The sequence below is a fragment of the Falco biarmicus genome, chromosome 13 (assembly GCF_023638135.1).
Source record: "Falco biarmicus isolate bFalBia1 chromosome 13, bFalBia1.pri, whole genome shotgun sequence".
Lineage (NCBI taxonomy): Eukaryota > Metazoa > Chordata > Aves > Falconiformes > Falconidae > Falco > Falco biarmicus.
The window spans coordinates 10,904,750-10,928,845 of NC_079300.1; the positions used below are offsets into that span (position 1 = coordinate 10,904,750).

Below are 24,096 nucleotides of genomic sequence, written 5' to 3' on the forward strand. Positions count from 1 at the left end.
GACCCCCCAGCAGGTGCCATCTTGTGTCAGGATGCTTTAGGGGTGCCCTAAGGCAGGGGCAGAGAGAGTGCCATCCTGTGCCCTGCTTTGGAGGTACTGGCTGGGTACTCCCCCCGCCAGGTGTGACTGGCCTGGCTGCCCCGTTGTGCAGAGACCCTGGGGGCTACAGCATGACCAGAGCGAGAGGAGCCTGGGGTCAGCTTCTGGGGGGCTCTTCACCCCAGGGACTCACAGCGTGGGTGACCTCGCAGCCCAGCGTGGGGGGAGCAGCAGGCATGGGAGGCTGCGGGGTAGGGGAGAGCTGCTCCCACGGGCACTGGGGCAGTGCCTGGCGCCGGATCTGGGGAGGGTTTGTTTAATCCCAGATAAGGAGGCGACGCCAGGCACCTGGCTGGCAAACGGGTGCTTGCCGGCAACGGCGCTGAAGGCAGTGCCAGCCTCCCCGTGCCCACAAGCACACACGCCCCAGGACCATCTGCTCACCCCCCAGCAGCACAGGGCTGGCATTAGCTGGGGACATGGGTCCCTCTGGCCACCTCCACTCCTGTGGCATGGCACAGCATGGCACGGCATGGCATGGGGTCAGCAAGGCAGCAAGCACACAGGCAGAGCCAGGGCAGATGGGGATGTAATGCAAGGAAAAGCGGGGTGCCCTGGTCTCTGCCAATGCCGGCCAGATTTACGCCAGGGCCAGCCCCCCCGAGCTGATCCTGCCCCACAGGCTGCCTGGGCATGAGGCCGAGGAAAGGGCTTGGGGCTGAGGAGGGGGCTTGGCACCGTGGCCATGCCACACAGCCAGTGCCCGCGGGTTCAGGTCCATGCCAGGCTCCTGCTGCCACCCCGGCCCCATGGCATCTGGGGGGCACCTGGAAACCTGTGTCCCCTCTGCCCCACCAGCTGGTCCTGCGGGTGGCTGTGTGCCCGTGACCTCTGCGTGGGGCCATGCCCGCCTGTGCCCAGGGTCGGGGCTCAGGTGTGCCCCGGTCCCGCAAGGGCAGGGAGACAGACGGCACTGCCAGCTGGCAGGGTCCGCGGGCAGCAGTGCCCATGGGGGGCTGCCTCACCGGCTGGTGAGCACAGCCCCGGCTGCTTGCCGGCCTGCACCAAGTGTGCCAGGTCTCAGCAGGGGCAAGCAGGGACAGCTGGGCAGGATAAGCCCTTTGTGTCACCCTGCAGTGGCCCTGAGAGCATCCAAGCAGGGGGCACAACCCTGCCAGGCCCCCCCCTCCACAGCCTGAATCACAGTGGGCTCCCAGGGGGTACCCTTGAGCACAGTGGGGGCTGGCACATGGGCCCCTCCCCAAAAAACAACCCTGTCCCCCCCCCCCCCCCTCCCCCAGCCCAGTAGCCCCTCACCTGGTGGGTCAGATCTCTCCTCGGGGATGCTGGAGGGGGCAACTGGTCAGACTGCTGAGCCTAGCTGAGGCAGGGGTTCCCCCCGGCCAGGGTAGACGTCCCCCTGTCTGGCACACCCCGGGGGTGCTCTGCCATGCTCTGTGTGTTGCTGCCACCCCCTGGCAATGTGCACAGCCCCGGCTGCCCTCCGCAGCCCAGCCCTGCACCCCCACAGCAGGCAGGGGCACCCCGGCTGCAGGATGCCAGGGAGGGCGCAGGGGGCTTGAGGAGGGGGTCCACACCCCACCCTCGCATCAGGCAGGGTGCCTGGCCATGGCCACACACCCTGGCAGGGGGATCTGGAGGTCTGTGCCCCATGCGAGCCTGGGTGGGCAGAGTAGGGAGGGGGCACAAGGCTTGCGGGGGGGGGAGCATCACCCATCCGGATGATGATTAGAAAGAGCCGGGGTTATGTCCCAGCGCATTAAGGCTGTCCCCGTTGAATGCCACAGCCGCAGGGTGACCCCGCCATGAACCGCCTGCACGCCTCCCCTGACAGCCCACCAGCCCCCTCCCCGGCACACCAGAGCCCCCCACTGCGTGTCACCACGCTGCCCTGTCCCGCTGCCTGTGCCTCGCAGATGCGCTGGCACTGTGTCACGGCAGGGACATGCCATGGAGAGGTCACACAGGGGTGCACTGGGGTACCACAGACATCCAGGGATGGGGGGGCACCGGCTACCGCCCCGGGCCACATCCTGGAGACGTCTGGTTCCCGGGGACAGCGTGGGCTATGTCCCCACACAGCCACCTCGCTGTAGGCACCAGGGCCACACACACGGACCGGTGTCCCATAGATGTCCCCACTCATGGCCTCGTGGTCGCCAGTGAGCTGTTGCCATGTGCCACGCACATGATGCCGTGCCATCCGCCCTCCTCGGTCCCCACCACACCGGGACACCTGCCCCACCACCTGCCCTTGTGCCAGCCCCCTCGCTGCCCTCTCCGGGCAGGGACCCTCCGCCCAAACGGGGGGGGGCAGGGTCCCCTCTGTCCCCGTCTGGCCCAAGCCAGGGCAGCATCGATTCGAGGCCAGATGGGGGGGGCACTGGGGGGCTAGGGGGGGGCAGGGCTGAACTCTCGACCCCGCGCCGGCAGCTGCCCGAGGTGCGAGCACCCCGTGGTGCCCCAGCACTTGAAGCCGCCCCCAGTCGTCGTCGTCCCCCCCCCGCTCCCCTCACGGTTCATCGGCAGGCCACGAGTGGGGGCCACCCCCACCCCTCCCCCACGTGGCTGCCGTGGGAGGGGGGAGGTGCCGGCGGGGGCTGCAGCCCCCCTGGCTGCTGAGGCTGCGCAGCTCATCACACCAGTGCCCAGCGGCGACCGGGGGGGCGGGTGAAGCCCCTCTGCCCCACGCCTGGGGGCCGCTGTGAGCCCCCCGCGGGGTAGTCCGGACCCCCGCCCCCGCGGGGCCGGGCCGCTGGCTGGGGGCGGCCCTGGGCCGGGGCCCGCCCTTGGCTGTGGGGGACTCGGCGCCGTGCGCGGCTCCATCCGCGGCCTCGCAGCTCCCTCTGCCGGCACCCGGCCGGGCCGCCTCCCCGGGGGAGCCGAGCGCAGGAGCCCCGCCGGCGGCAGGCTCCGGGGGGCAGCCCACGGCACCGCGGCCGCGCCGGGGCCAGGCCGGCCCCCCACTGCAGTGCACCCCTGTCTGCAGCCCACCCCCCCTGCAATGCACCCCCGCTGCTGTGCACCCCCATTGCAGTGCACCCATTGCAATCCCCCCATTGCAGTGCCCCCATGGCAGTGCGCCCCCATTGCGGTGCGCCCCCATTGCGGTGCGCCCCCATTGCGGTGCGCCCCCATTGCGGTGCGCCCCCATTGCAGTGCACCCTCACTGCAGCGCATCCCCATCGCAATGCACCCCTACTGCAGCGCGCCCCCGCCGCACTGCAACGACCCCCCATCTGGCCGCCCCCCTTTGCAGTGTCCCCCCGCAATCGCGGTGCCCCGGCGCCGGGGGTGCCAGCGCAGCCCGGTGACCCCCGCCGGGAATCTGCAGCCCGGGGAGGGGAGGGGAGGCGCGCACTAGGGCCGCGCGGACTCCCGCCACCGCCCGATCGCCCCGCCCACCCTGAGGCTACTTCCGCCCCGCGGCGGAAGGGCGCTTTGCCGGCCGAGGGGCGGTGGAAGTGAGGGCGCGTCATCGGCCGGCGCCTGGCGGGAGCAGGTACGCGGAGGCGCCGCCATGGCCGGGATACTCTTCGAGGACATCTTCGACGTGAAGGACATCGACCCCGAGGGCAAGAAGTTCGACCGTGGTGAGTGGGGCCCCGCGCCGCCTCCCCGCCCTCCCGGCGCTCCCGCCGGGCCCCAGCCTGGGCCTGCGCCGCTTCAGGCCGAAGGTGCTTGGCGCTGCCCTCCCGCCGGGGTCCTGTGAGCTCCCTCAGCGCGTCCCCGTCCCGCACTGGTTTCCCCCCTGCCCATTCCGCCGGCGGTGTCCCCAGTGCCGCATTCCTTCACCATCATCTGGCACCGACCCCACCGTGTGTTGCTGCACACCGGTGCACCCTGCTTCCCCAGCCCGGCTTCTGTGCCCCTTCGCACCCCCACGGCTCCTGGTGTGCTCGGATCCCCGCACCACCGTGTTCCTCTCCCCATCTGTGCACACCTCAGTCAGCTCCCAGACTCTGGCATCCATCCCCATGCGCTGTACACCTCTTCCCTACAAATAGCTTAGGTGCCAGCCTGGGGTGGGGACCCTGCTGCCACATGGCCCCTGGGAGTCTTCTCTGTCCTTGCCCTTGACTCTGTTCCTCTCTCCAGTGTCCCGCCTGCACTGTGAGAGTGAGTCCTTCAAGATGGACCTCATCTTGGACGTGAACATCCAGATCTACCCTGTGGACCTCGGTAAGCCCTTAGGCTGCTAGTCCAGAGTGTGCCTGAGGCAGTGGCAGCACGGGCAGGCGAGGTTAGAGAGGTGTGTGTTGGTGCTTGGGGGAGGGGGACTGAATTTGCTGTGAACAAGGAATGAGCTGTCCTTGAGCCCCTGTGCTGTCTCCAGATCACAGGAGGCACTGGGCACTCTCGGTGTGCTGGGACTGAGCCAGATTCTGATTGCCCTCACTGTTTGTGTTCAGGCATGTCTCTGGCCCATTCCACAGAGATGCTGTCTAGTGAAATTGCCTCAGCTGGTGGCAACTGAGCTTTAAAGGACACCTTTTGAAATGAGCTTCTGTGGCTAAATATATTGAATGATTGAAAGTCTTACCCTCTGTGAAGCACAGAAGTGCTGGAACTGACACTGCAGGGTCTTGTGTACCTGCCCAGGGTCCAGCCAGGCTCTCTGGGACTTCCACGAGAGTATCTTGCTGTGTCCTGTGAAAACATCAGCGGTGGTGTCCTGGTGGATCTGGTCTCTTCCATGGTGGTTACCAGTGCCTGTGGGGAATGGGGAGAAAGAGGATCCAGTGTGATCTTTCCCTTGTTTCCCACAATCCTGTTGGAGGGCTGAAGGCAGGGACAGGGTTTGTGCTAAACCTGCCACTCTTGCCATCACCCCAAGATCTGCTGTGGCTGCACCTTCTGCCTCCTCACCGCTCCTCTGCCCTCTCCTCCCAGGGGACAAATTCCGCCTGGTCATTGCCAGCACCTTGTATGAAGATGGCACCCTGGATGATGGCGAGTATAACCCCACAGACGACAGGCCGTCCAGGTATGGGCGTCCAGCTGGGACCTACGTGGGGTGGATGAGAGAAAAAGTGAAGTGCTGAGGGGCTGTGAGGTGCCTTCTCCCAAAGGATGCTTATCTGGGGGAATACCCAGGTTTGACTCTTCTTTGAACTCCCATTGCAGGGCAGACCAGTTCGAGTACGTGATGTATGGCAAGGTGTACAGGATTGAAGGGGATGAGACCTCCACGGAAGCAGCCACGCGCCTGTGAGTGCCTGTTGGCAGAAGTGGGGAGGCGTGGTGCCTTGAGGTGGTGTGGGGGAGGCACTAGGATCTCCCATGGGATTCCCTGCTCTCACTGCTCCTCTTTTTCCCACCCCAGCTCTGCCTATGTGTCTTATGGGGGGCTGCTTATGCGGCTGCAGGGAGACGCAAACAATCTGCATGGTTTTGAAGTGGATTCTCGAGTTTACCTGCTGATGAAGAAGCTGGCCTTCTAGGAAACCTGCCTCTGTGGGCTGCCCCAAAGACATTCTGCTGGCAAGCAAACAGGAGCCCTGTGACCCCAAATCCAGCAGGATGTCCCAGAGCTGGGGAGGAGGGAGAAGTCCCCTCTTCATCCCAGCTTCTTCTGACTCCTGCTGGGATCCGCAACCGCCTCTTACAAGGAGAGAGGTGCCTGATGGCCAAGTGGAGACTGCTGTGTGCTCCGCAGTCCTGCCTGCTGGGAGTCTCTTCACCTCTGCCATCCCGTGCTTCAACAGCAGGATCAGCCCTGGCTCTGGCCAGGGCAGCTGGACTGGGACAACTGCCTGTCTGCCTCGAGGCTGGGGACCGTTTCCTAAGGAGCCATCCTGAGGCAGGCCAGGCTTGTTCTTCATTAAACTAGGATGCATTTTCTAGATCTGGCTCTTCTGGCTGAGAGATGAGGCTGGCAGGGAGCGTGTACACGCCTATGGGGGGCAAAGGGGGGCCCATACCACTTTCCCAAAGGACAGGTAGTCCAAACCTGCCCTGGGCTCTTCTTTGCCACCCCTCTGGGCACGGTGCATGCTGGGGGTAGGAAGAGGCAGGTGGGTGTAGCGGGCGAGGAGTGGTAGCGCACGTCCCCAAGTGGGTCTGGAACCCGACACAGCCTGCCAGCCCTGCAGAGCTGGTGGCTGCCGCGGGAGGCAGCTGGGTGCAGGGGAGAGGCCGGGAGCAGGTCCCCGAGGGGCTGCTTCTTCCTGAAGCCCCTGGGGGTGTGCAGGCCCCCTGCCAAGGCCACAGTAGTGAGGGAAAAGGAGGATATAAACAACTCTTTAGAAAAATAGCTCTTTAATTGTAAAGCATTCACAGTAGAGGTGCTTGCCAGAGTGGGAGCAGGGCTTCTGCCCACTGGTGCGTGGGTGTTGCTGCTGTCTGCCTCCATGGGCCATGCAGTTGCTGAAAGCTTGAGGAACAGGAGCCAACCCTTTCCCTGAAGACACCTTCCTGGGCACCCAGAGCACAGCTTAGTGTCCAGCGGGATTGCTCTGACCTGGGATCGATGGTGAACCCTGTGTGCAGCCTCACTGGGCCCTGCACCAAGGCTCTCTGTCACACCCTTAGCCTTGCTTGCACAAGTTCTTGGCCAGGTCGTTGAAGAAGAAGTGCAGCTTGCCCTGCACCAGTTGCCGGTAGGTGAGAAAGATGCCAGTGATTTGGGTCTGCTCCATGGAGCCTTGGGAGCAGCCTGGCTCCCAGGGTCCTGCCTGAAGGGTGAGAGTGGGACAAGAGGGGTGAGGAACGCTGTTGTACCCAGCCCAGTGCAGCCGGCACCAGTGCCAGGGTGGTCTGTCTGACCTGGTAAGGAAGGTCTCACCTCCCAGCTGAAGGTCTGCAGGAGCAGGAGGAAGGAGTTGGCATGTTGGTAAAGCTGGTTCAGCTGCCTGGACCCACACTCCTCAGTCACTTGGCTCTGGGCCCCTGCCACGGCACCCACCAGCAGTGCCAGGTCACACAGGATCTCCTGCCGCTTGGTCTCATTCTGGGGGAACAGGCAGTGAGCGGGCTGACCCGTGGGCCTGATTCATTCCTATGTCCACTCTAGTCTGGATGGGGTCTTCCACCTCCCCACGCCGCCAGGTACACCCACAGGCACCTTGTTTGACACTGCTGGTGCCTGTGCCATCCCAGGGGTTCCTTCTACAGCCCCGTGGGCACCCTAGTGGCAGCACCATCCTGCCAGCACCATCCTCCCAGCCCCTCTCACCGATTTGGATTTCCACTCTTGGTGGCTGAAGCCCACAAAGGGCAGTACCGCAGGTGGGTTGAGTGCAGGCAGTGCCTGGCACTGGCCCTATGGGGAAGAGGAGATGGTGAGGTGAGATACCAGGAACTGTGCCCGTCCCTGGCCTTGGGTTTTGGTGGGGGACTGTATCCTCACCACTCTCTTCTCCATGTCCTTGGCCTCTCCGATGTACTTCTGGATGAGTCTGTTGTCACAGACCAACCGTGTTAGGCTGGCACGGCCCTCTTCCATATGCAGGAGGAAGGATGTGAGGAGGAGCAGTCCTGGGGGAGACAGGGTTACCATGGGCGCTGTGCCATGCCTCCCTGGGCAGCTGCAGCCCAGGGCCATGTCTGCGGTGGTAAGATCTCGCCGCAGCCCAGTGGTGGCCTTGGCAGCCCTGCGGTAGGGGTGCAGGGAGAGGTCTAGGGAGGCTGAGGAGGGCCTGCTGCCGCCCTTGGGTCAGTCAGTGCGGGTGCCCGGTGCTCGCTGGGGAGAGCCAGGGTTTCCGTGCTGGTGGTGTGTGCCAAGGGGGCTGCACAGTCACATCTGTGCCAGGTTTTTCGACTGCTGCAGGTGGGGAGCAGGGTTGCATTCCCTGCACAGACTGGGAGCAACTCTCCCTATCTGTGCCAGGAGCAGCTCTGGGTGTGACGTGCGCTTTGGGAAAAATCCCTGCTTGCAGCATCCTGCAGTGCTAGTCTGCTACTTGCTGCTGCTCCGGCCAAGGGCTTGCCTGCCAGCACTGCCTTCCCCAGTGCCACTGGCACGCTGCTGCCCTGCACACCTCTCAGCCAGGTGGCTGCTGTGCCCAGTGACTGCCCATCCTGGCAAGAGGCATTTCCTCTTCAAAGGCCCTCTGTGCATCCACCTGCCTCGCCGCCTGCCTTGGCACTGCATCTGTCCCCAAAAGCCCTCAGCGCAGCCTGCTTCCCTGGGATGGGCATGGAGAGATGCTTGACTGCCCTTGCGTCCAGGTGGAAGCCAGGTCCAACCAAGCCAGAGCCACCCTCTTGGGTCTGCTGCCCATCTGTGGGGCTCATCCCTTGCGGCGCCCATGCAGGGAACGCTCTGGCTGTGTGGCCGTGATGTCCGCTGCCCACACAATGCCCCTTCCTGCTGGTTCCCGTTCCCCCCTTTTAGCCACGCACTCACTGTTCAGCTCCATGCTCAGCTGGGGGCTTCGGCCCTGTATCTTCCACCCTGCGGCCAGCGGCTGCTCCCCAGCTCCCGTCCCCCTTCCATGGAGGGCGGTGGTGGCGCGGGCTCCCCGCGAGCTGCCCAGCCGGGACGGAGGGCCGGGGGCCGGGGGCGCCCCTGGGGCGGCAGGGCGCAGCTCTCCGGCTCCGGCCGGGCCGCCTAGCCCAGGCAGCGCGATTTCCTGTTGTGTCGCCACTGACCTTCCAGCAAAATCGCGGCGGGGGCCCCGGGCCCGGGGATCGGCTTCCTGCCTCCGGCCGCTTCCTCCCTTGGCTCAGGGCACGGGAAGGGCGTCCCCGGGCGCCCTCCGGGGCTGCTCACCTGCCCCCCGGCCTGAGCGCTTGGCTGTGGGGATGTCAGCGGCCAGCGTCTCGGCTGTGCCTGGCCAGGGGCTGAAGGTGGCCTTGGTACCTGCAGAAGAGATGGTGTTGGTGATCCTGTGCTGGGCGGCCCTGGGACCATCAGTTCTGACAGGGTGGTGCTGTGGCAGCAAGGCCTGAAGGCCACCAAAAACCCTTTCCCAGAGGTAAACTTCGTCCCTGGTCAACTTCACCCAGAGGTGGAACCCAAGCACAGTTACCTTCTCCTAGAGGTGGACCCCAGCCCTGGTGACCCTTGCCTAGAGGTGGGCTCTGACCCCTGTATCCATCGCCCAGAGATGGACCCCAAGCCCAGTGACCCTTGCCCAGAGGTGGGCTCTGAGCCCTGTATCCATTACCTAGAGGTAACTGGGAGCTGGAGAACCCTGGTGTGGCTGTGGTGCAGGGGGACCCCTCCAAGCTGGGGAGAGTGATGGAGCTCAGGCAACTGGCTGGCACATGGCCCTGGGGCTGTTTCCCCAGGGGTGTTGGTTGGGGGTGGGTCAGGTGAAGCACCCACAAACAGCCCCTCACTGGGTAGGAGAAGCACAGGGGTCTGTCCAGCACCAGGCCCTTCCATGGCCATGTCACCCCCTGCCCCGCAGCAAACCCAGCCCCCGCAGAGCACCCTGGCTGCAGACGGGGGGGTGCACACACCCATTGTGTGTCCATATGGCGCACACATACACACCCCCGATGTGCACCCTCAAGCCCACGTGTGCACACATGCACTTCCTGCAGCACGTGTGGGGGTACACTCCTAGATAACCCTTGGGGCTGGGCTTCCCTTTGGGGGGACCCCTGCCACCCCACATCCTCTTGCCCCTGGTCCCCCCACAGCCTGTGCGCTTCCTTCTCACACCCCTGCTCTCTCGCGCTCCCACCCTTCTCCCTGCGGCCGGCAGTTCCCGGCAGTGCCTGGCCGGGTGACAACAGTCAAAGTAAACACCTCAGCCCTGCTCCACCTGCCCCATGCCCTGCTCGGTGCCCGGCAGCCCACCTTGCGGGTCGCAGGGTGCCCAGATGGGGGGTCCAAGCAGGTGCCGTGACTGGCAGCCCAGCTCCCCTGGGGTATAGCTGGCAGCAGCCGGAGTGGAGAGCACTGGGGTCAAACACCGTCAGGCTTCCCACACACGGCCGTGCCCCGTCTCTGCGGACGTGACAAGCTGCAAACAAGCCAGCCAGCACCCTCAGCCCCTCTGCCAGCGCTGGCCCTGCTCCCACTGCTGGCCCTGTGCCAGTCCCTGCCGTGCCTCTGCCATGCCTGCGTCCCCGTCCCTTTCTGGGTGCAAAACCATTGACAATGCCAGCCTGGAGAGCTGCGGTGCCCTGCGCTCCCTGCTTGCCCTCATAATTAGGCAAACGAACCAATCAGGGTAAACCAGAGGGCAGCTGGAAACTGGATATTTGCTGAACCCCAGTGGGGCACTGAGGCACCTCAAGATGCCTACAACAGCCCCTTCTCTCCAAAAGGTTCCTTTCCAGCTGTGCCAACAGCTGGTGGGCAGTGGGAGCCCCCGCCTGCAGGCAGCCCAGTAGTCTTCTGCTGAAAAGGGCAATGCCAGCGGGGCAGGGAGGGATGTGGAGGGGAGCCCCTGCAGTTGCCCACCATGTCTCCCCCAGCCCAAATCCACAGATACTGTGTACTGTGGAGGGAGGGGATGTGGGGGCAGTGGACCCCAAGAGGGACATGGGGGCTCTGGCCAAGCCGGGCAGGACTCTGGCAGGGGGCAGGAAGCCGGGCGGGGGCTGTGGGGCTGTGCAGCTGGCCGGATCTTGGTGCCAAGTTTCCCACCTTTCCTTACAGGGTGCAAAGTATCGGGAATCCCGCTGCAGGGGGGCAGCCGTTCGCACCCACTTCAGCAAGGTGCTGAGGGCAGCCGGAGGTGCCAGGCAGCGGGGGGGGGGGTGGGGGGGGGTGGGGGGGGGGTGGGGGAGGAGAGCATGTATGGGTGTCACAGCTGCTGTTCCTGTAGGCCACCCAGATGTGCTCAGTGGGCATCCCCAGGATGTCAGTGCAAGGCAGGGGGTGGGGGGGCATGGGAAGCAACCCTGGGCTTCTAGGGGCAGGGAGGGGGGTCCCAGCCCCCTTTGAAGCCCCCATAAAAGGGTTCAGCATAAAGGGAAGAGAAAGTCAAAGGAACAAAGAGAGCAGCTAATCCCGGTGTGAGCAAACAGCCCAGTTTGCTCAGGACACAGATGGCCCCGGGGCCAGGGAAAGAAGCACAGCGGGGCTCTTGGGGGTGCCAGGCAGTGAGGGACCCTCTACCCAGGTTGGCCCCCTCCCTGTGTGCATGCAGCCCCCGGGAGCTGGGTACCCCCCTGACCCCTCTGGGCCTTTTTTTACATTTGCAAATTGCCAATAAACATCCGTGGGCAAATCCTGCTCCTCACACCCTCCGCACCCTGCACCACTCCACACAGCCTGTCCCAGAGAAGTAGTACCGTGGTGCTGCTGGGCGAAGGGGCTTGCAAGAGGCATCTTGGCCAGGGAGCCACAGCTCAGTGGGGGTGAAGGCTGGCAGGGTTTTCCCCACTTTTCCCAATACCCAGCAGGACACATGCTGCCCAGCACCCAGGCACGAAGCCCTGGGTGCTGCCCAGAGGATGCCCATGGGCAAACCTTCCAGTCGCTGCCTTGTGCCAGGGCACCTTGTGCCAGTGGCCCTGCTGGCATCTGGGGCAATCCCACCGTGCCCCCTCCCCCCATCCTGCTCATCAGCCAAGCTCCTCATCCTGATGGGGGGCATGGGGCGTGCCAGGAGGGCACCTTTCCCCTCTCTCTCCATCCCACTGGGTGGCGAAGGGGTTAATGCCAGGCGGCCGAGCCGCAGGTGGGCGCAAGAATGAAATTCCTTCTCGCTGTCCTGCGAAGTCTGGGCACAAATATTTGCCTGCATGTCCGGTGGGGAGGGGGGAGACCACCATCGCTCTGGGAGCTTGCTAATCCCCATGCCAAACACGGCCCCCCCATGCCCTGCATGCCCCCTGCCTTCCTCCCACTGGGGTCACCCCGCAAGGACTTTGAGGAGGGGGCATTTGGGGATGGCAGGACCCCAGCACCTTTGGGTGCTCCTATAAGCAGGGAGCTCTGTGGAGTTGACAGGGCACTAGGAGCAGGGGCAGTGCCCCAGGGCACAGCCAGGATCTGCTTGGCGTTGCAGATGAAGCTACTTTGGGGTCTCCATCCTGCTCCCCAACCCGTGCCCACCACAGCGGGCTGAAACGAAGGTGAGAGCCCCAGCCATCCCCGCCATGCTGGCAACGCGCCCGCCTTAATAAACTCCATGTGTCCGCAGACAGAAAACAGCCACTTCCCCCCCTGCTCCGTGACCCCCCCAGGCTGCATCCCCGTCCCCATACCTGCTATCCCCAAAACCCCCTCCATGTACAGACCCCCTGGCCTTCGTCTGGGGCGGCCCAGCCCTGCAAGCCGCCTACCAGTTGTGCAAATATTGCCGGAACGGCTGTAATCCCCGTGTCCAACGTGAATTATGAGATATTTCCACCCATTACGACAGCCCCCCCCGCCCCGCCGCGTGTGTGCGAGGCTGGGGGGATTAGTCACGGGGCAAGCCGCGCTCAGCACAAAGCTTTGGGGAGGCCAATGGCTTGTCGGTCAAGGGGGGCTCTTTTTCAAGAGAGGGGGTGCCCCCTGCGCCTTCCTAGCTCCGGGCTCACACCTGGCACGGGTGCAGGGAGAAGGGTGTCGGGGTGCCCGGGAGGCGATGGGAGGCGTGGGAAGGGGGGGGTCGGGGCATGCGGTTTTGCCTTGACCCCATCCCCGGGGAGCAGAGGCTCCTTCCTGCCGCCCAGAGCCCGGCTCATGTTCAAAGCCGCGAGCAGGCAGCAGCTAATGAGGCCAGACAATAGCGATCTGCGTGGGGCAGGAACGCTGGCGAGGGCCCGCTGCGACACCCCCATGCCAGGCACGGCACAGCCCCGCCACCGTGGCCCACCAGGACCCGCCGCGGGACCTTCGCCGCCGGGCAGGACACGTGCCCTCAAAGCCCTGGCGGTGCTGCCGGCTCTTTGGGAGGGTGCCGTCGGGGTGTCCCACCTGCACTGTGATGGGACGGCACCCCACGGAGCCTGCGCCCGCCCACCCGGGGAAGAGCCGGGTGCCCGCTCCGGGGGTGTGGGTGCCAGGCGGGGTGTCTGGGGCTGCCCACGGCCGGCCGGCTCCATCCCTGTGCAGCTCCAGCTGCCCGCAGCCGGCAGCCCCATTGGGGCTGTGCCGGCGCCAGGCCGGGCTCTGGAGCGCCTCAGAGCCGCCTTTGTGCAGGGCGCTGCCGGCACACATGTGCGGGCGCTGGGAAGCAGCTGGCGGGACCGGGACCCTTTCCCAGTGCCGCCCCGGCCGGCGCCACCCCCTCCCCACCAGCACAGGGACCCCCGAGGCTCTGGCAACCTGCCCTCTGCCCCTCTTCTGGGGGCACCCCTTGGCATTTCCAGGGGCGGCCGGGGCTGTGGATGAGGGATGCCCAGGCACAGCTGGAGCATCTGTTCCTCCCTGCCTGTGTGCCCCCACTGCAGTGGCAATGCCCCCTCCCCAGGCAGGGATGCCCAGTGCCCTCCTGCCCTGCCAGGCCCAGTGCCAGCGCACCACCCCAGTCCCAGCCTGGCAGTGCTGGGACACCCTTGCAGCACCCTTCTCCCTCAGGCTGCCACCCCGTGCCTCAGTTTCCCCCATGCTGAGGGCCGCGACCAGGCAGGTTCCCCATCTCTCCTTCCTTTCCATGGGAAAGGGGAGGGAGCTTCCCTTGCTGCTTCCCTGCATCCTACAGCTGAGCCAGGAGACTGTGACGAGCTCTGGGTGCACGGAGCCAGCGCCGGATTCCTGGCACCAGCAGGGCGGCTGGGAGCCATCGCCTGCCTCCTCCCTGCTCAGCCCCACTCGCGTCCTGCCGTCCCCCAGGGTCGCTGCCGTGCCGTAGCGGGCACTGCATGGCGACACTGGCATGGCCACGCAGACCCCAGCCCTCCCCTGCCTGCCGTGCTGCTAGATCCCAGGCCAGCCAGGACGCCGGGAGAGAGGAGAGGGGACAGGTCAGTGGCACCACCAGGGACAGTGGGGAGGGCACGGGCCCAGGGGGTGCCACGCTGCTGGGCATGGTCCCTGCTTGCAGGAAATGCTTGCAAGCAGCAGGGTGTAGGGCATGGCCATGCCCAGGGGATGCCTAGGGCCCTGGCAGTGTCCCAGCCCTGGCGATGCCAGCAGGCTGTCCTGCCAGGGGAAGTCTGGCTGCTCCTCACTGCCTGATGCCAGCACCAGCTCCTGCCACGGGGCAGGTCCCCGGCATGGCCAAGCCCCCGTGCCCCACTGCCCTCCCTGGGAGGGATGTCCGCTGCACGGGGACACGTGCCAAAACAGGGCAGAAAATGTGATGGGGCAGCCATGGGTGAGCCAGGGATGGGTGATCCCAGGCGGGCAGGCACTGGGGGCACGGGGTGGTGGGCTGCAGCCCCCCCAGCCACTGTCTGGGCCATGGAGTGGCCCAGGAGGAGCCTTCTGGGGAGGCAGGAGCCTGTTGTGCTCCAGCTGTGCCGTGTTTCCCTAGCTACACCGCGCAGCTGGCCGGGTGTTTGTACCGCCCGGAGTTGATTTTGGCAGCCCCATGCTTCCCCCTCCTCCTCTCCCCACCCGCCTTCCCCTCTTCGGGCGCCCGCCCGCCACGCACATGCCACCCCTCCCTGCCACCCTCGGCAGGGGTGGCAAGGCAGGGAGGGACATGGATGGCACATGCTGGTCCCCCTCCCCACCAGCCGCCCCTCCCTGCGGCGTATGCCTCAGTTTCCCCAGCAGGATGATGCTCTCCCCAGGCTTTTCCATGGTGTCTGCTCACTGCCCACTGCCACCCTTGCCAGCCCAGGCACATGTGGGTGAAGAGCGGGACCAGTGCTGGGTGCTGCTCTCTCGGTCTCCTCCACATTTGCCCCCTCCCCTCCCTGGGCAAGGGAACCCAGGCATCCAGGCTCCTGTCCCCCTACAGCCGCTGTCACTGGTGGGCAGGAGCCCAGGGTCCCACTCTGGAGCCTTCCTCTGCCCGGGGTGGGCAGCAGCCAGAGGGATTTGGGGATGTCAAGGGCACAAGTTGTGGGGTGCATGTGACTTTGCAGAGTGTAATGTGGATTTGGAGGGGGGAGCGCATGCTTCGGGGGCCCATGCTCAGGGGTGCTGAGTGGATGGAGGAGCTGTATGTGCTGTTGAAGGGCTGGCCATGGGGGAGAGGTCTGCAGGGGGTCCGTGCGCCACAAGGGACTGTGTGGATGGACAGTGCCTTGCAGTGCCCTACATCCTGGGATGCCAAGTGGTCTGGGAGGGGGCTGAGTGGATGGAGGAGTTCCCAGGATATCCCATGCCTGGGGGGGCAAAATAAGCCCCGGGAGGGCTCATGCCTGAAGGTGGGCTGTGTTGACGGGGAGCCCCCGGGGTGCCCTGTGCCCAGGAGATGCCCCGTGCTACAGGAGAGTATATGGATTGAGAAGGAGAGCATTTGAGTGGGAGTGCGCAGCAAATGCCATATTCCTGAGGGGGCTGATGTGGATAGGAGACTCCCGGGGGGGCTCATGTCCTGTGGGAGCATGTGGATGGGGGCATGCCCAGGATGTCCAGTGTACAGGAACAACCCAAGCTCTGTGGAAGGGGTGTGGATGGTGATGGTGGCGTCTTCACGGTGCCCTGTGGTCCCTAGGCTGTTGTGTGAGCTGGGGTAAGGGGTGTCCCCAAGACGCCCAGCCCCTGGGGGTGCCCCGTGCCCTGAGGGAGGGTATGTGGATGAAGGCATCCCTCAGGTACCCTGTGCCCTGGGGCTGGTATCTGAGTGGGGATGCTCCACACCCGGGGGTACCCCGTGCCCGGGGGAAGGGGGGGGTGGGGGCAATGGGCACGGGGGTCCCCAGCACACCCCGAGTCCGGCGGTACCCCTGCACGGCGGGGCAGCTGCGCCCCCCGGGGTGCCGCAGGACGGCCCGCGCCCGGCGGGGGCGGCGGGGCCGGGGCCCAGGGGGGGGTCGGAGCGCGGCGGGGGCGCGTCCCCCCCCCGGCCGGCCGCTGCCTGCGCCTCATTAGCGGGGCCTTTGTTTGCACAGGGCTCGCAGCTCCCGCTTGCCCATGCCGCCGCCTATAAAGCGGAGCCGGAGCCGGCGGTCGGGCAGAGGCGGCGGCAGCGACAGGCAGCGCCCGGCCCCCCCTCCCCGCCCCCGGCCGCCTGCCTGCCCAGGCCGGCCGGCACCATGCGCGCCGCCCCGCCGCTGCTGCTGCTGCTCGCCCTGCTCCTGCCCGGCCGCGCCGCCCGCCCCAAGCTCGCCCTGCCCATCCGGCCCGACACGGACCCGCTGCCTCCCGGGGGGGCGGCAGGTAGGACACCTCCCCCGCCTTCCTTCCCCCGCTCCGGGCACCCCCCGTCCTATGCAAGCCGCTGCCGCACCCCCCACCTTCGTGCATCCCGCTCCTCGCACCCCCTCCCTGCCACCCGCACCTCCGTCCTTGCCCCGCATGCCTGCATTCCCGCTCCCCTTCCTTGCATCCCGCTCCGGGCCCCCCCGCGGCTGGCCGGGACCGGCACCGGGCGCGGCACCGGGAGCGGCCGCCGTGCGCAGCGGGCGGCGGGGCGGTGCCGGCCGCTGTCCGGGGCTGCGGCAGGGGGGTGCCCGCGGCCCGGAGGTGACCGGGGGCGGCGGTGGTGGGTGGCGGGGGGGTCTCCGCAGGCTGCGCCTTCGGGCGGCACTTTTATGCCCTGGAGGAGACGTGGCACCCGGACCTGGGGGAGCCCTTCGGGATCATGCGCTGCGTTATCTGCCACTGCGAGCCGGTGAGCGCCGCCGGGACCCCCCTTCCCCCGGGACATCCCCCGGGACATTCTCCGGGACCCGGCCCTGCTGGGGAGGGGGCTGGCGGGGGGCGGGGGAGCTCGACCCTTTCATTCAGCACCCCCTGCCTCAGGGAAGAAGGAAGCGGGGATCCCTCCAGCCAGCCGGACACCTGGATGTCCTCCCCCGCGGCAGTGGGGAGGAGGAGGGGGGTTTAAAGTATCAGGCTTCATTCCTCCTCCCCCTCCTCGGAGATGGCCCCCCGGCTCCCCCCCTCTCCCTCCGAGCAGCCCCCCGAGGCCGGGGCTGGCGGGGCCGCACACAGCTGGGCAGGGGGCTGGGGGCCGTGGGGAGGGGGCCCGGGCTTGGCTGCTGTACAGGCAGCTGGGGGCTGCGCAAGGTGTCCGGGCTGCCCGCGGGGTCTGCAGATGGGCCGGGATGGGGGGAGCCAGGCTGTGCCGGGGGGGCATGGCTTGGCACACCTTGGCACGGCTTGGCACGGCTTGGCACACCTTGGCACTGCTCTCCTGGGCTCTTCCCCACCCCGCAGCAGAGGAACCGCCGAGGGAAACCAGTAGGGAAAGTGAACTGCAAGAACATGAAGCAGGACTGCCCTGTGCCCGCCTGTCCCCGGGCCACACTGCTGCCCGGGCACTGCTGCCATACCTGCCCCAAAGGTGAGGCCAGCAGGTGCCTCCCTGTGGGGAGCCCCTCCAGCACCCACAGGGTCCCCCGTGGGCATGGGAAAGGGGGCACTGCACACACACCCCAAAAAAGGGCTTCTGGCTTTGTTATGGAGGTTGTCAGTGCCCTCAGGGTGCCTTTGAGGTGCTGGGCAGGAGAGATCCCTGATGGGCGCAGCCACCCCCGAGCTACCCTGGGAGGGGTGCAGAGAGAGATGCACAGGGCTAAACAGTACCCTGCCTGTCCATCTGCCCGCACCCAGCATGTCCCCCACACCCCAGCTCAGAGCCCCACAGCGATTCGCAGGGCACATCTCGGTCTGTCTCAGGAGGGGGGATTTATTATTGCCCCCCACTCCATGCCCTTGGGCACAAGCAGCCTGGTGCATTGGTCTCCCCCTGTGCCCACCCTATGCCAGCCTTGCCAGGCCCCCCAGAGAAGAGCCCCGCACCCCCCTTCGACACCTTTGAGTACTTCCAGGACAAGGAGGATGATCTGGACAAGCCCTACAACGACCGCTCCTACCTCAGCTCCGAGGGGCTGGCCCGTGATGATGCCCGCACAGGTGAGCCACCTGCCTGAGTGGGCAGCAGCGGTGCAGGGCACCCCCCTTGTTCCCCACCATCATCAGCATCCCCTTCCCAGAGTTTGTGGCCTTGCTGACAAGTGGCCCGGAGCCATGGCACCCCACATCCAGCGCAGTGGCCAAGGCTCACTTCACCCTGTTGCGCTCCTACCTGCTCTTCTCCATCAGCTATGAGCGGTGAGTCCTGCCCCCGGTCCTCCGTCTCAGGCTGGCACAGCAGACAACCTCCTGGGAAAAGGGGGGATGCAATGGTGTTTGTGCCTCAGTTTCCCTTCCCATATCCCCCTGTGGTGCCACAGCATTGCATTGGCAAGGCAAGAGATTTGGGGAGGGGGGCAACGTGCTGGGGGTCCAGCCGGGCAAGCAGCCGGGATTTCGGCACACCCACAGCGCCGGTCCGGCCTCACCCATTCGCCTCCAGGTCTGGAGTGGGAACAAATGGGAACAGCTCCAGGGCTCCGCTGGCACAGCACGGCAGAGGCGCTGTGCCGCACCACGGGCTCTGCTGGCGGTGCCCGCCGGGGCTGTGCTGCCAGGGTCCCCCATCCTCGCCATGCCCTCCCTGGATGCCTGCCGGCGGCGGAGCCTCTCCTCTCCCTCCCTCCTTCCCACTCCAGTTTATTCAGCTCTTCCTCGCTTCCAGGCCCCTTTGCATAGTAAAGTGGTGACTAATTTCCAGCTCTGCCGGGGGGGAGCCAAACGGAGCCGAAAATGCTCCTAATTTACAGCCAGGCCTGAGCGCTCTGCTCCCGGCAGGTCCTGCCCTGCTGCCTTTTCTGGCGGGGACCCCCCTCCCGCTCAGCGCCAGTTTGGCACTGCTCTGGGGTAGGGGAGCCCAGGGGACCCGTGCTGAGCTGGCACCCAGTGGGACAGCAGTGCTGGGCCAGCCCAGGTGTGGGCGAGCAGAGCATGGTGCTTGGCACCCCAGGGGGACGTTATCCTTATCTTGCCCACCCAAATCGGTGACCCCTGCGTGCCTTCCCTGACACACTGCTGTGCCCAGTGCTGAGCAAGGGTGGTGCTGGGGAGGGGGTTCCTTGCTTACCCCCTGGGTTTCCACAGGCTGGGGCGGCCAAGCCGGGTGCGTTTCAGTGACCCCGAGGGCAATGTGCTGTTTGAACACCCCGTGCAGAAGAGCGCTGCCCCCGAGGATGGCATGGTGAGAGGGGCCGGGAGGGCAGGGGGGCATGGTGCCCTTTCCTTTCCCCCTGCCCGAGCATGAGGTGCACCCCAGCCCCTGCTGAGCCCTGCTGTCACCCACAGCTCTGCGGGATGTGGAGGACGGTGTCCAAGGCCAACATTCAGCTGCTGCGGGGGGAGCAGCTCCGTGTGTCCCTTGTCACCCGGGCACAGCCCTCCGGAGAGGTCCATGGGCACATCCTCAAGCACCGGGCACTCTTTGCAGGTAAGTCAGTCTCCTGCATGCCCACCCAGTGGGTGCCCGTGGGGATGCCCCTCACACTCCCTCTTCCTGCACAGAGACGTTTGGTGCCATCCTGACCTCATCAGACCCCACGCACCTGGGTGCTGGGGGCATGGCCATGCTGACGCTGAGCGACAGTGAGAACAACCTGCACTTCATTCTCATGGCCCGGGGGCTGCTGGAACCTGGTGCTGGGGGTAAGGGCAGGCACAGGCACCCCGTGGGGCCTGGCACTGCCTAGAGGGGCTGCATAGGGCTGGAGGGGTGCACGGCATGTATGTGGCTCAGCGAGCATGGGTCAGCACCCATGGGCTCAGGGTGGATGCACGGGCTGGGTGTAGGGTTCAGGGTGGGCATGGTGTGGGGGGGTTAGGCGTGCATAGGCGTTTCTGCATAATTTGAGGTATGCATAGGGGTGTGTGTGGTGTGTACCTATGGGGGGGGTGGGGCCAGGGAGTGCTGAAAGTTGTACGGAATGAGGGGGTCAGTGTGGAGAAGGATGGGTTTGGCATGTGGATTGTGTGAAGACTTGGGGGGTGGAGGGAGGAATGGTGGGGCTCACAGTGTGTGTAGGGGTCCAGGTGTGTGGGACAGGACAGGCAGCCGGCAACAAAGTGGGGGATTGGGTACAGAGATCTGGGGGCAGTGGGCACAGAGGGGTGGGTTTGGGGGCAGAGGGACAGCAGTTGCAGACCCCCAGTCCAGGAGGTCCAACTCCTTCTGCCACGGACAGAATCGCCCTGGGTCCTGCTGCGGGTCCGCATCCTGCACCAGGGTCAGATGCTGCGGGAGGTTCACGCCAACATCACCATGGAGGTAAAGCCGCCCGTTCCCCTGCATGCTGCAGCAGCCACGGTGCCTGCTGCACCAGGGCTGAGCCATGGCACTGTGCCCCTTCCTGGCAGGACCCCGACTTTGCAGAGGTGCTGAGTGATCTGTCTGCCCGTGAGCTGCAGTGGCTGGTGCAGGGGCAGCTCCGCATTGTGGCCGAGACGGAGGGCCGGCATGCACGGCAGCTGGCGGGCACCATCACCATCCGCCGCAGCTGTGACAGTGAGCACGGGGCAGGCACCCTAGGGTGCGGGGTGGGTGGCCATGCCCCCCCTGTATCAACCTCACCCCACCCCATGCCTCTCTCCCTGGACTGAAGCCATCCAAAGTGTGCTGTGCGGAGCAGATGCCCTGCTGCCAACCAAGACGGGGGCGGTGGGCTCAGCCAAGCTGGCACTGCATGAGAATGGCACCCTGGAGTACCAGGTAAGTGGGGGGGCACCCATCTCCCTCCCAGGGGTCCCAGGGGTGTCTCCCCGAGCACTGCCCCTCATCACCCTGCCTGCAGGTGCAGGTGGTGGGCACTGCCAGTGAGGTGGTGGGCATCACGCTGGAGACCAAACCCCGGCGGAAAAGCAAGAGGAATGTCCTGTTTGACATGACGCCCAGCTACAAGGACGGGCTGGTGAGCACTGGGTGGCACTGGTGGGGGTGGCACAGGGGCTTTGGGTGAGTCCCCGTCCCAACCTGTGTGGTCTCCCACCGGTGGCAGGCCTGGGGTACCTGGCAGAGCCCCAGCGCCCGTGATGCCCACATGCTGCTGCAGAATGAGCTCTTCCTCAACGTGGCCACCAAGGACTGGGCAGAGGGCGAACTGCGGGGCCAAATCATCTCCCTGCCCTACAGTGGGCTGCTCGCCCGCTACACAGGTACCCAGGGGGCACCGGGGGTGGTAATGGGGGGCAGTGGGGCAACCCCACACCCCCACCACCTCCCACGGCCCCTGTCTGTGCACAGAGATGCCCGTGGCACTGGCAGGGCAGCTGGTGTCCCCCCCGGTGGGCAGTGGCGCCGGGGGACATGCCTGGCTCTCACTGGATGAGCACTGCCACCTGCATTACGAGATCTCTGTGGCGGGGCTGGGCCGTCCAGCCGATGGCACCGTCAGTGCCCACCTTCACGGCGTGGCTGAGCTGGGCGAGATGGGTGCCCGTCCCCACCAGCACAAGCGCCTGCTCAAGGGTTTCTATAGCACTGAGGTGAGGTGGGCACCTGGTTGGGGCACCCCATGGCGGGGGTCAGGCCAGCCCTCATGTGTCCCACTGGTGCCCCTTTCACCCCGGCAGGCTCAGGGGGTGGTGAAGGACCTGGATGCCGACCTGCTGCAGCACCTGGCCCAGGGCACTGCTTTTCTGCAAGTCAGCACCAAAGCCCACCCCAATGGGGAGATGCGGGGACGGGTAGGTCCTCATCTGGGCAGGGCACCCCCACCCATCCCCACCACTGCCCGGGGTCCACAGCTGGGTGGCACTGCCTGGAGCAGTGTGAGAAGGGCACAGGCTGGGGAGCACAGTGTGGCATGGTCCCAGCAATCCCACATGACATGTACTGTGGTCATGGGTGCTTCCTCTGCCAGCCCTGACCATGGAGGGCAGCTGGGCATTGGCATGGGGAGCAGGCTCCCCCGGTAGCGCCAAACCTCCTGTCCAATGCCCCCTCACCAGGTGCACATCCCCAACCGGTGCCACACAGGAGGGACCCGCCTGGCCCCGGGAGAGGCCCTGGGGGAGGCCGAGCTCTCTGAGGACACCAAGACCAGGGACCTGGAGCAGCTGAAGAAGGACCCCAACTCCTGCTTCTTTGAGGGGCAGCACCGGGCGCATGGCACGCGCTGGTCACCTGACTATGACAAGAAGTGCTCCATCTGCAGCTGCCAGGTATAGGCCGAGGGGACATGCTGGGGGGGAAACACCCATCAGCAGTGCCCCCCTGTAACGAGCCCCATACCTGCTGCCCCCAGAAGCGCACGGTGATCTGTGACCCCATCCTGTGCCAGCCCCTCAACTGTACCCACCAGGTGCACCCTGAGGAGCTGTGCTGCCCCATCTGTGAAGGTACCTGGGGTCTGGGGAGGGGTCCCAGGCAGGGGTCTGGGGGAGCTGTGGAAACAAGGTGGGGGTGTCCCCATTTGAGCCTCTGCTGCTGGTACCATGTGCACCCCTTCATGGCCCTCTTCATCCTTGCAGAGAAGAAGACCGGGCAGGAGGAGCTGAAGTTGGAGCGGGCACGGGACAGTAGTGAGGGTGAGTCCTAGGGGACGCAGCCTGAGGGGGCAGCTATGCCCCTCTGGCCTCGCCAGCACCCCCGCATGGGCTGTGCCCACCTCTTCCTCCTCTTCCTCTCCCAGGCTGCTACTTTGACGGGGACAAGACATGGCGAGGCTCTGGCACCCGCTGGCACCCTGTTGTGCCCCCCTTTGGCCTCATCAAATGTGCCATTTGCACCTGCAAAGTGAGTGTGGGTCCCAGACCCCCAATGCGGTTTGGGAGCAATGCTGCCCCAGCACCCATGGGTGCTCTTAGCTGCTGGGCACTGTAGCAGGGGCTCAAACCAGGGAGGGGCATACGTGCCTTGTACCATCTGCCCTGTTCCCTGCCATGAGCCCCATGCACTCCCCGCAGGGCACCACGGGCGAAGTGCACTGCGAGAAGGTGCAGTGCCCACGGCTCACCTGTGCCAACCCTGTGCGCGCCAGCCCCTCCGACTGCTGCAAGCAGTGCCCAGGTACATACACCTCCCCTTTCTGCCCTCCATTGTCCCAGCACGGTCCCTGCGTGCCACCACCGGTGATGCCATGGGGTGCCCCTGCCGTGGGTGGGCAGCCTCCCAGTGCCTTTTCCTGCAGCCCCAGAGGAGAGTGTCCCCGAACTGGCCGACACCATGCAGGCAGACGGGCCGCGGGCATGCCGCTTCGGGCGCCGCTGGTACCTCAACAATGAGAGCTGGCACCCCTCCGTGCCCCCCTTTGGAGAAATGAAGTGTATCCTGTGCTGGTGTGTGGTGAGTGTGCCAGGCCAGGAAAGGAGAAGGTGCCCTTGTGCCAGTCCCCCGTGCTTCAGGGTTGGGTAGGAGAGTAGCCCAGAGTGGCACCCTAAGGACCCACTGCACCCTGAGGAGCTGCCAGTCCCCCAGCCACCGTGCTCAGCCCCTCTTTCTGCCCCACAGTCAGGGGAGACACACTGCCAGCGCCAGGAGTGCCCACCGGCCGCCTGCACCAGCGCTGCCAGGAAGGACAATCCCTGCTGCGCCAAGTGCCGTGGTGAGTGCGAGTGCTCACATGTGGGCACTGATCCCCCAAGCAGCCTGTGGTGGTCCATACACCTCCCCAGCCCCCTTGGGCGCTGAGCCAGGGCTGGGACCAGTCCAAGTGCCCTTCTGGCACCTGCCATTCCTGTCTCTCAGCCCTGCTTTCCACCCCGCAGCCCCAGATGCCCCTCTGGATGCAAGAGAGAAGGTCCATGATGCCAGAGCAGAGATGTGGAGCCGCTGAGCAGTGATCGCTGCCCAGAGCCGTGCGAGTGCGCAGTGAGGCTGGGCGGCTGGGGGGGGTCCCTGCCGCCCATCACCCCCGCACAGGGCGGGGGGCACAGAGGAGCATGGTGGGGTGGACACAGCCAGGCACCCAGCCTGGGCACCCCGTCTCAGCACGGCTGCGATGCCGGGGCTGCCCTGCCTGCTCATGCCAGTGGGCAACAGCCGGGCTGGTGGAGGCCAGGGCACCTGCTGCCCTTCCCCTTCAAGGCCCCCCTGGCCGGCAGGCACAGTGAGCATCGTGCCCGCCTTGTACATAGTGTAAAATCTCTCTGGCCCCTGTCTTGCTGCACCTATCCTGGCTTGGCTGGGCTTGTCACATAATTTATGGTGCCTGTGGATGGGGGTCCCAATGTATTTATTAAAACTGGAGCTATTGCCCACCCGGCTCCCTGCTTCTTCCTAGCAGCAGCAG

At 65.8% G+C, this 24,096-nt stretch overlaps 3 protein-coding genes across 5 annotated transcripts; 2 read left to right on the plus strand and 1 right to left on the minus strand.

The window, feature by feature from the left end:
* Positions 1-3,494: 3,494 nt before the first annotated feature.
* Positions 3,495-5,906, plus strand: POLR2H (RNA polymerase II, I and III subunit H). Of its 2 annotated transcripts, XM_056359116.1 has the most exons (5): positions 3,495-3,653; positions 4,159-4,242; positions 4,954-5,047; positions 5,188-5,271; positions 5,387-5,906. In XM_056359116.1, the coding sequence occupies exons 1-5, from the start codon at positions 3,581-3,583 to the stop codon at positions 5,502-5,504; spliced, it is 453 nt and encodes a 150-aa protein (XP_056215091.1). In that variant the 5' UTR covers positions 3,495-3,580; the 3' UTR covers positions 5,505-5,906. The 2 variants fall into 2 exon arrangements, with proteins under 2 accessions (XP_056215091.1, XP_056215092.1); XM_056359117.1 differs by lacking the exons at positions 4,954-5,047; positions 5,188-5,271 and having other exon boundaries at positions 5,387-5,484.
* A 381-nt stretch (positions 5,907-6,287) lies between these two features.
* LOC130158440 (erythropoietin-like) lies at positions 6,288-10,059 on the minus strand. 2 transcript variants are annotated; one of them, XM_056359180.1, is made up of 6 exons: positions 9,815-10,058; positions 8,411-8,866; positions 7,412-7,539; positions 7,238-7,324; positions 6,848-7,012; positions 6,288-6,737 (listed from the first exon to the last, which is right to left on the minus strand). In XM_056359180.1, exons 2-6 carry the CDS (start codon positions 8,421-8,423, stop codon positions 6,591-6,593), a joined length of 540 nt encoding a protein of 179 aa, XP_056215155.1. In that variant the 5' UTR covers positions 8,424-8,866; positions 9,815-10,058; the 3' UTR covers positions 6,288-6,590. The 2 variants fall into 2 exon arrangements, with proteins under 2 accessions (XP_056215155.1, XP_056215154.1); XM_056359179.1 differs by having other exon boundaries at positions 7,412-8,866; positions 9,815-10,059.
* Positions 10,060-15,927: 5,868 nt separating this feature from the next.
* Positions 15,928-24,047, plus strand: CHRD (chordin). Its single transcript, XM_056358680.1, has 23 exons — positions 15,928-16,174; positions 16,525-16,628; positions 17,177-17,303; positions 17,729-17,875; positions 17,956-18,073; positions 18,959-19,055; positions 19,160-19,301; positions 19,376-19,516; positions 20,053-20,135; positions 20,225-20,372; positions 20,470-20,576; positions 20,659-20,775; positions 20,863-21,019; positions 21,108-21,349; positions 21,437-21,550; positions 21,815-22,027; positions 22,111-22,204; positions 22,337-22,393; positions 22,498-22,601; positions 22,772-22,874; positions 22,996-23,150; positions 23,316-23,409; positions 23,573-24,047. The coding sequence occupies exons 1-23, from the start codon at positions 16,051-16,053 to the stop codon at positions 23,638-23,640; spliced, it is 2,856 nt and encodes a 951-aa protein (XP_056214655.1). The 5' UTR covers positions 15,928-16,050; the 3' UTR covers positions 23,641-24,047.
* Positions 24,048-24,096: the final 49 nt, after the last annotated feature.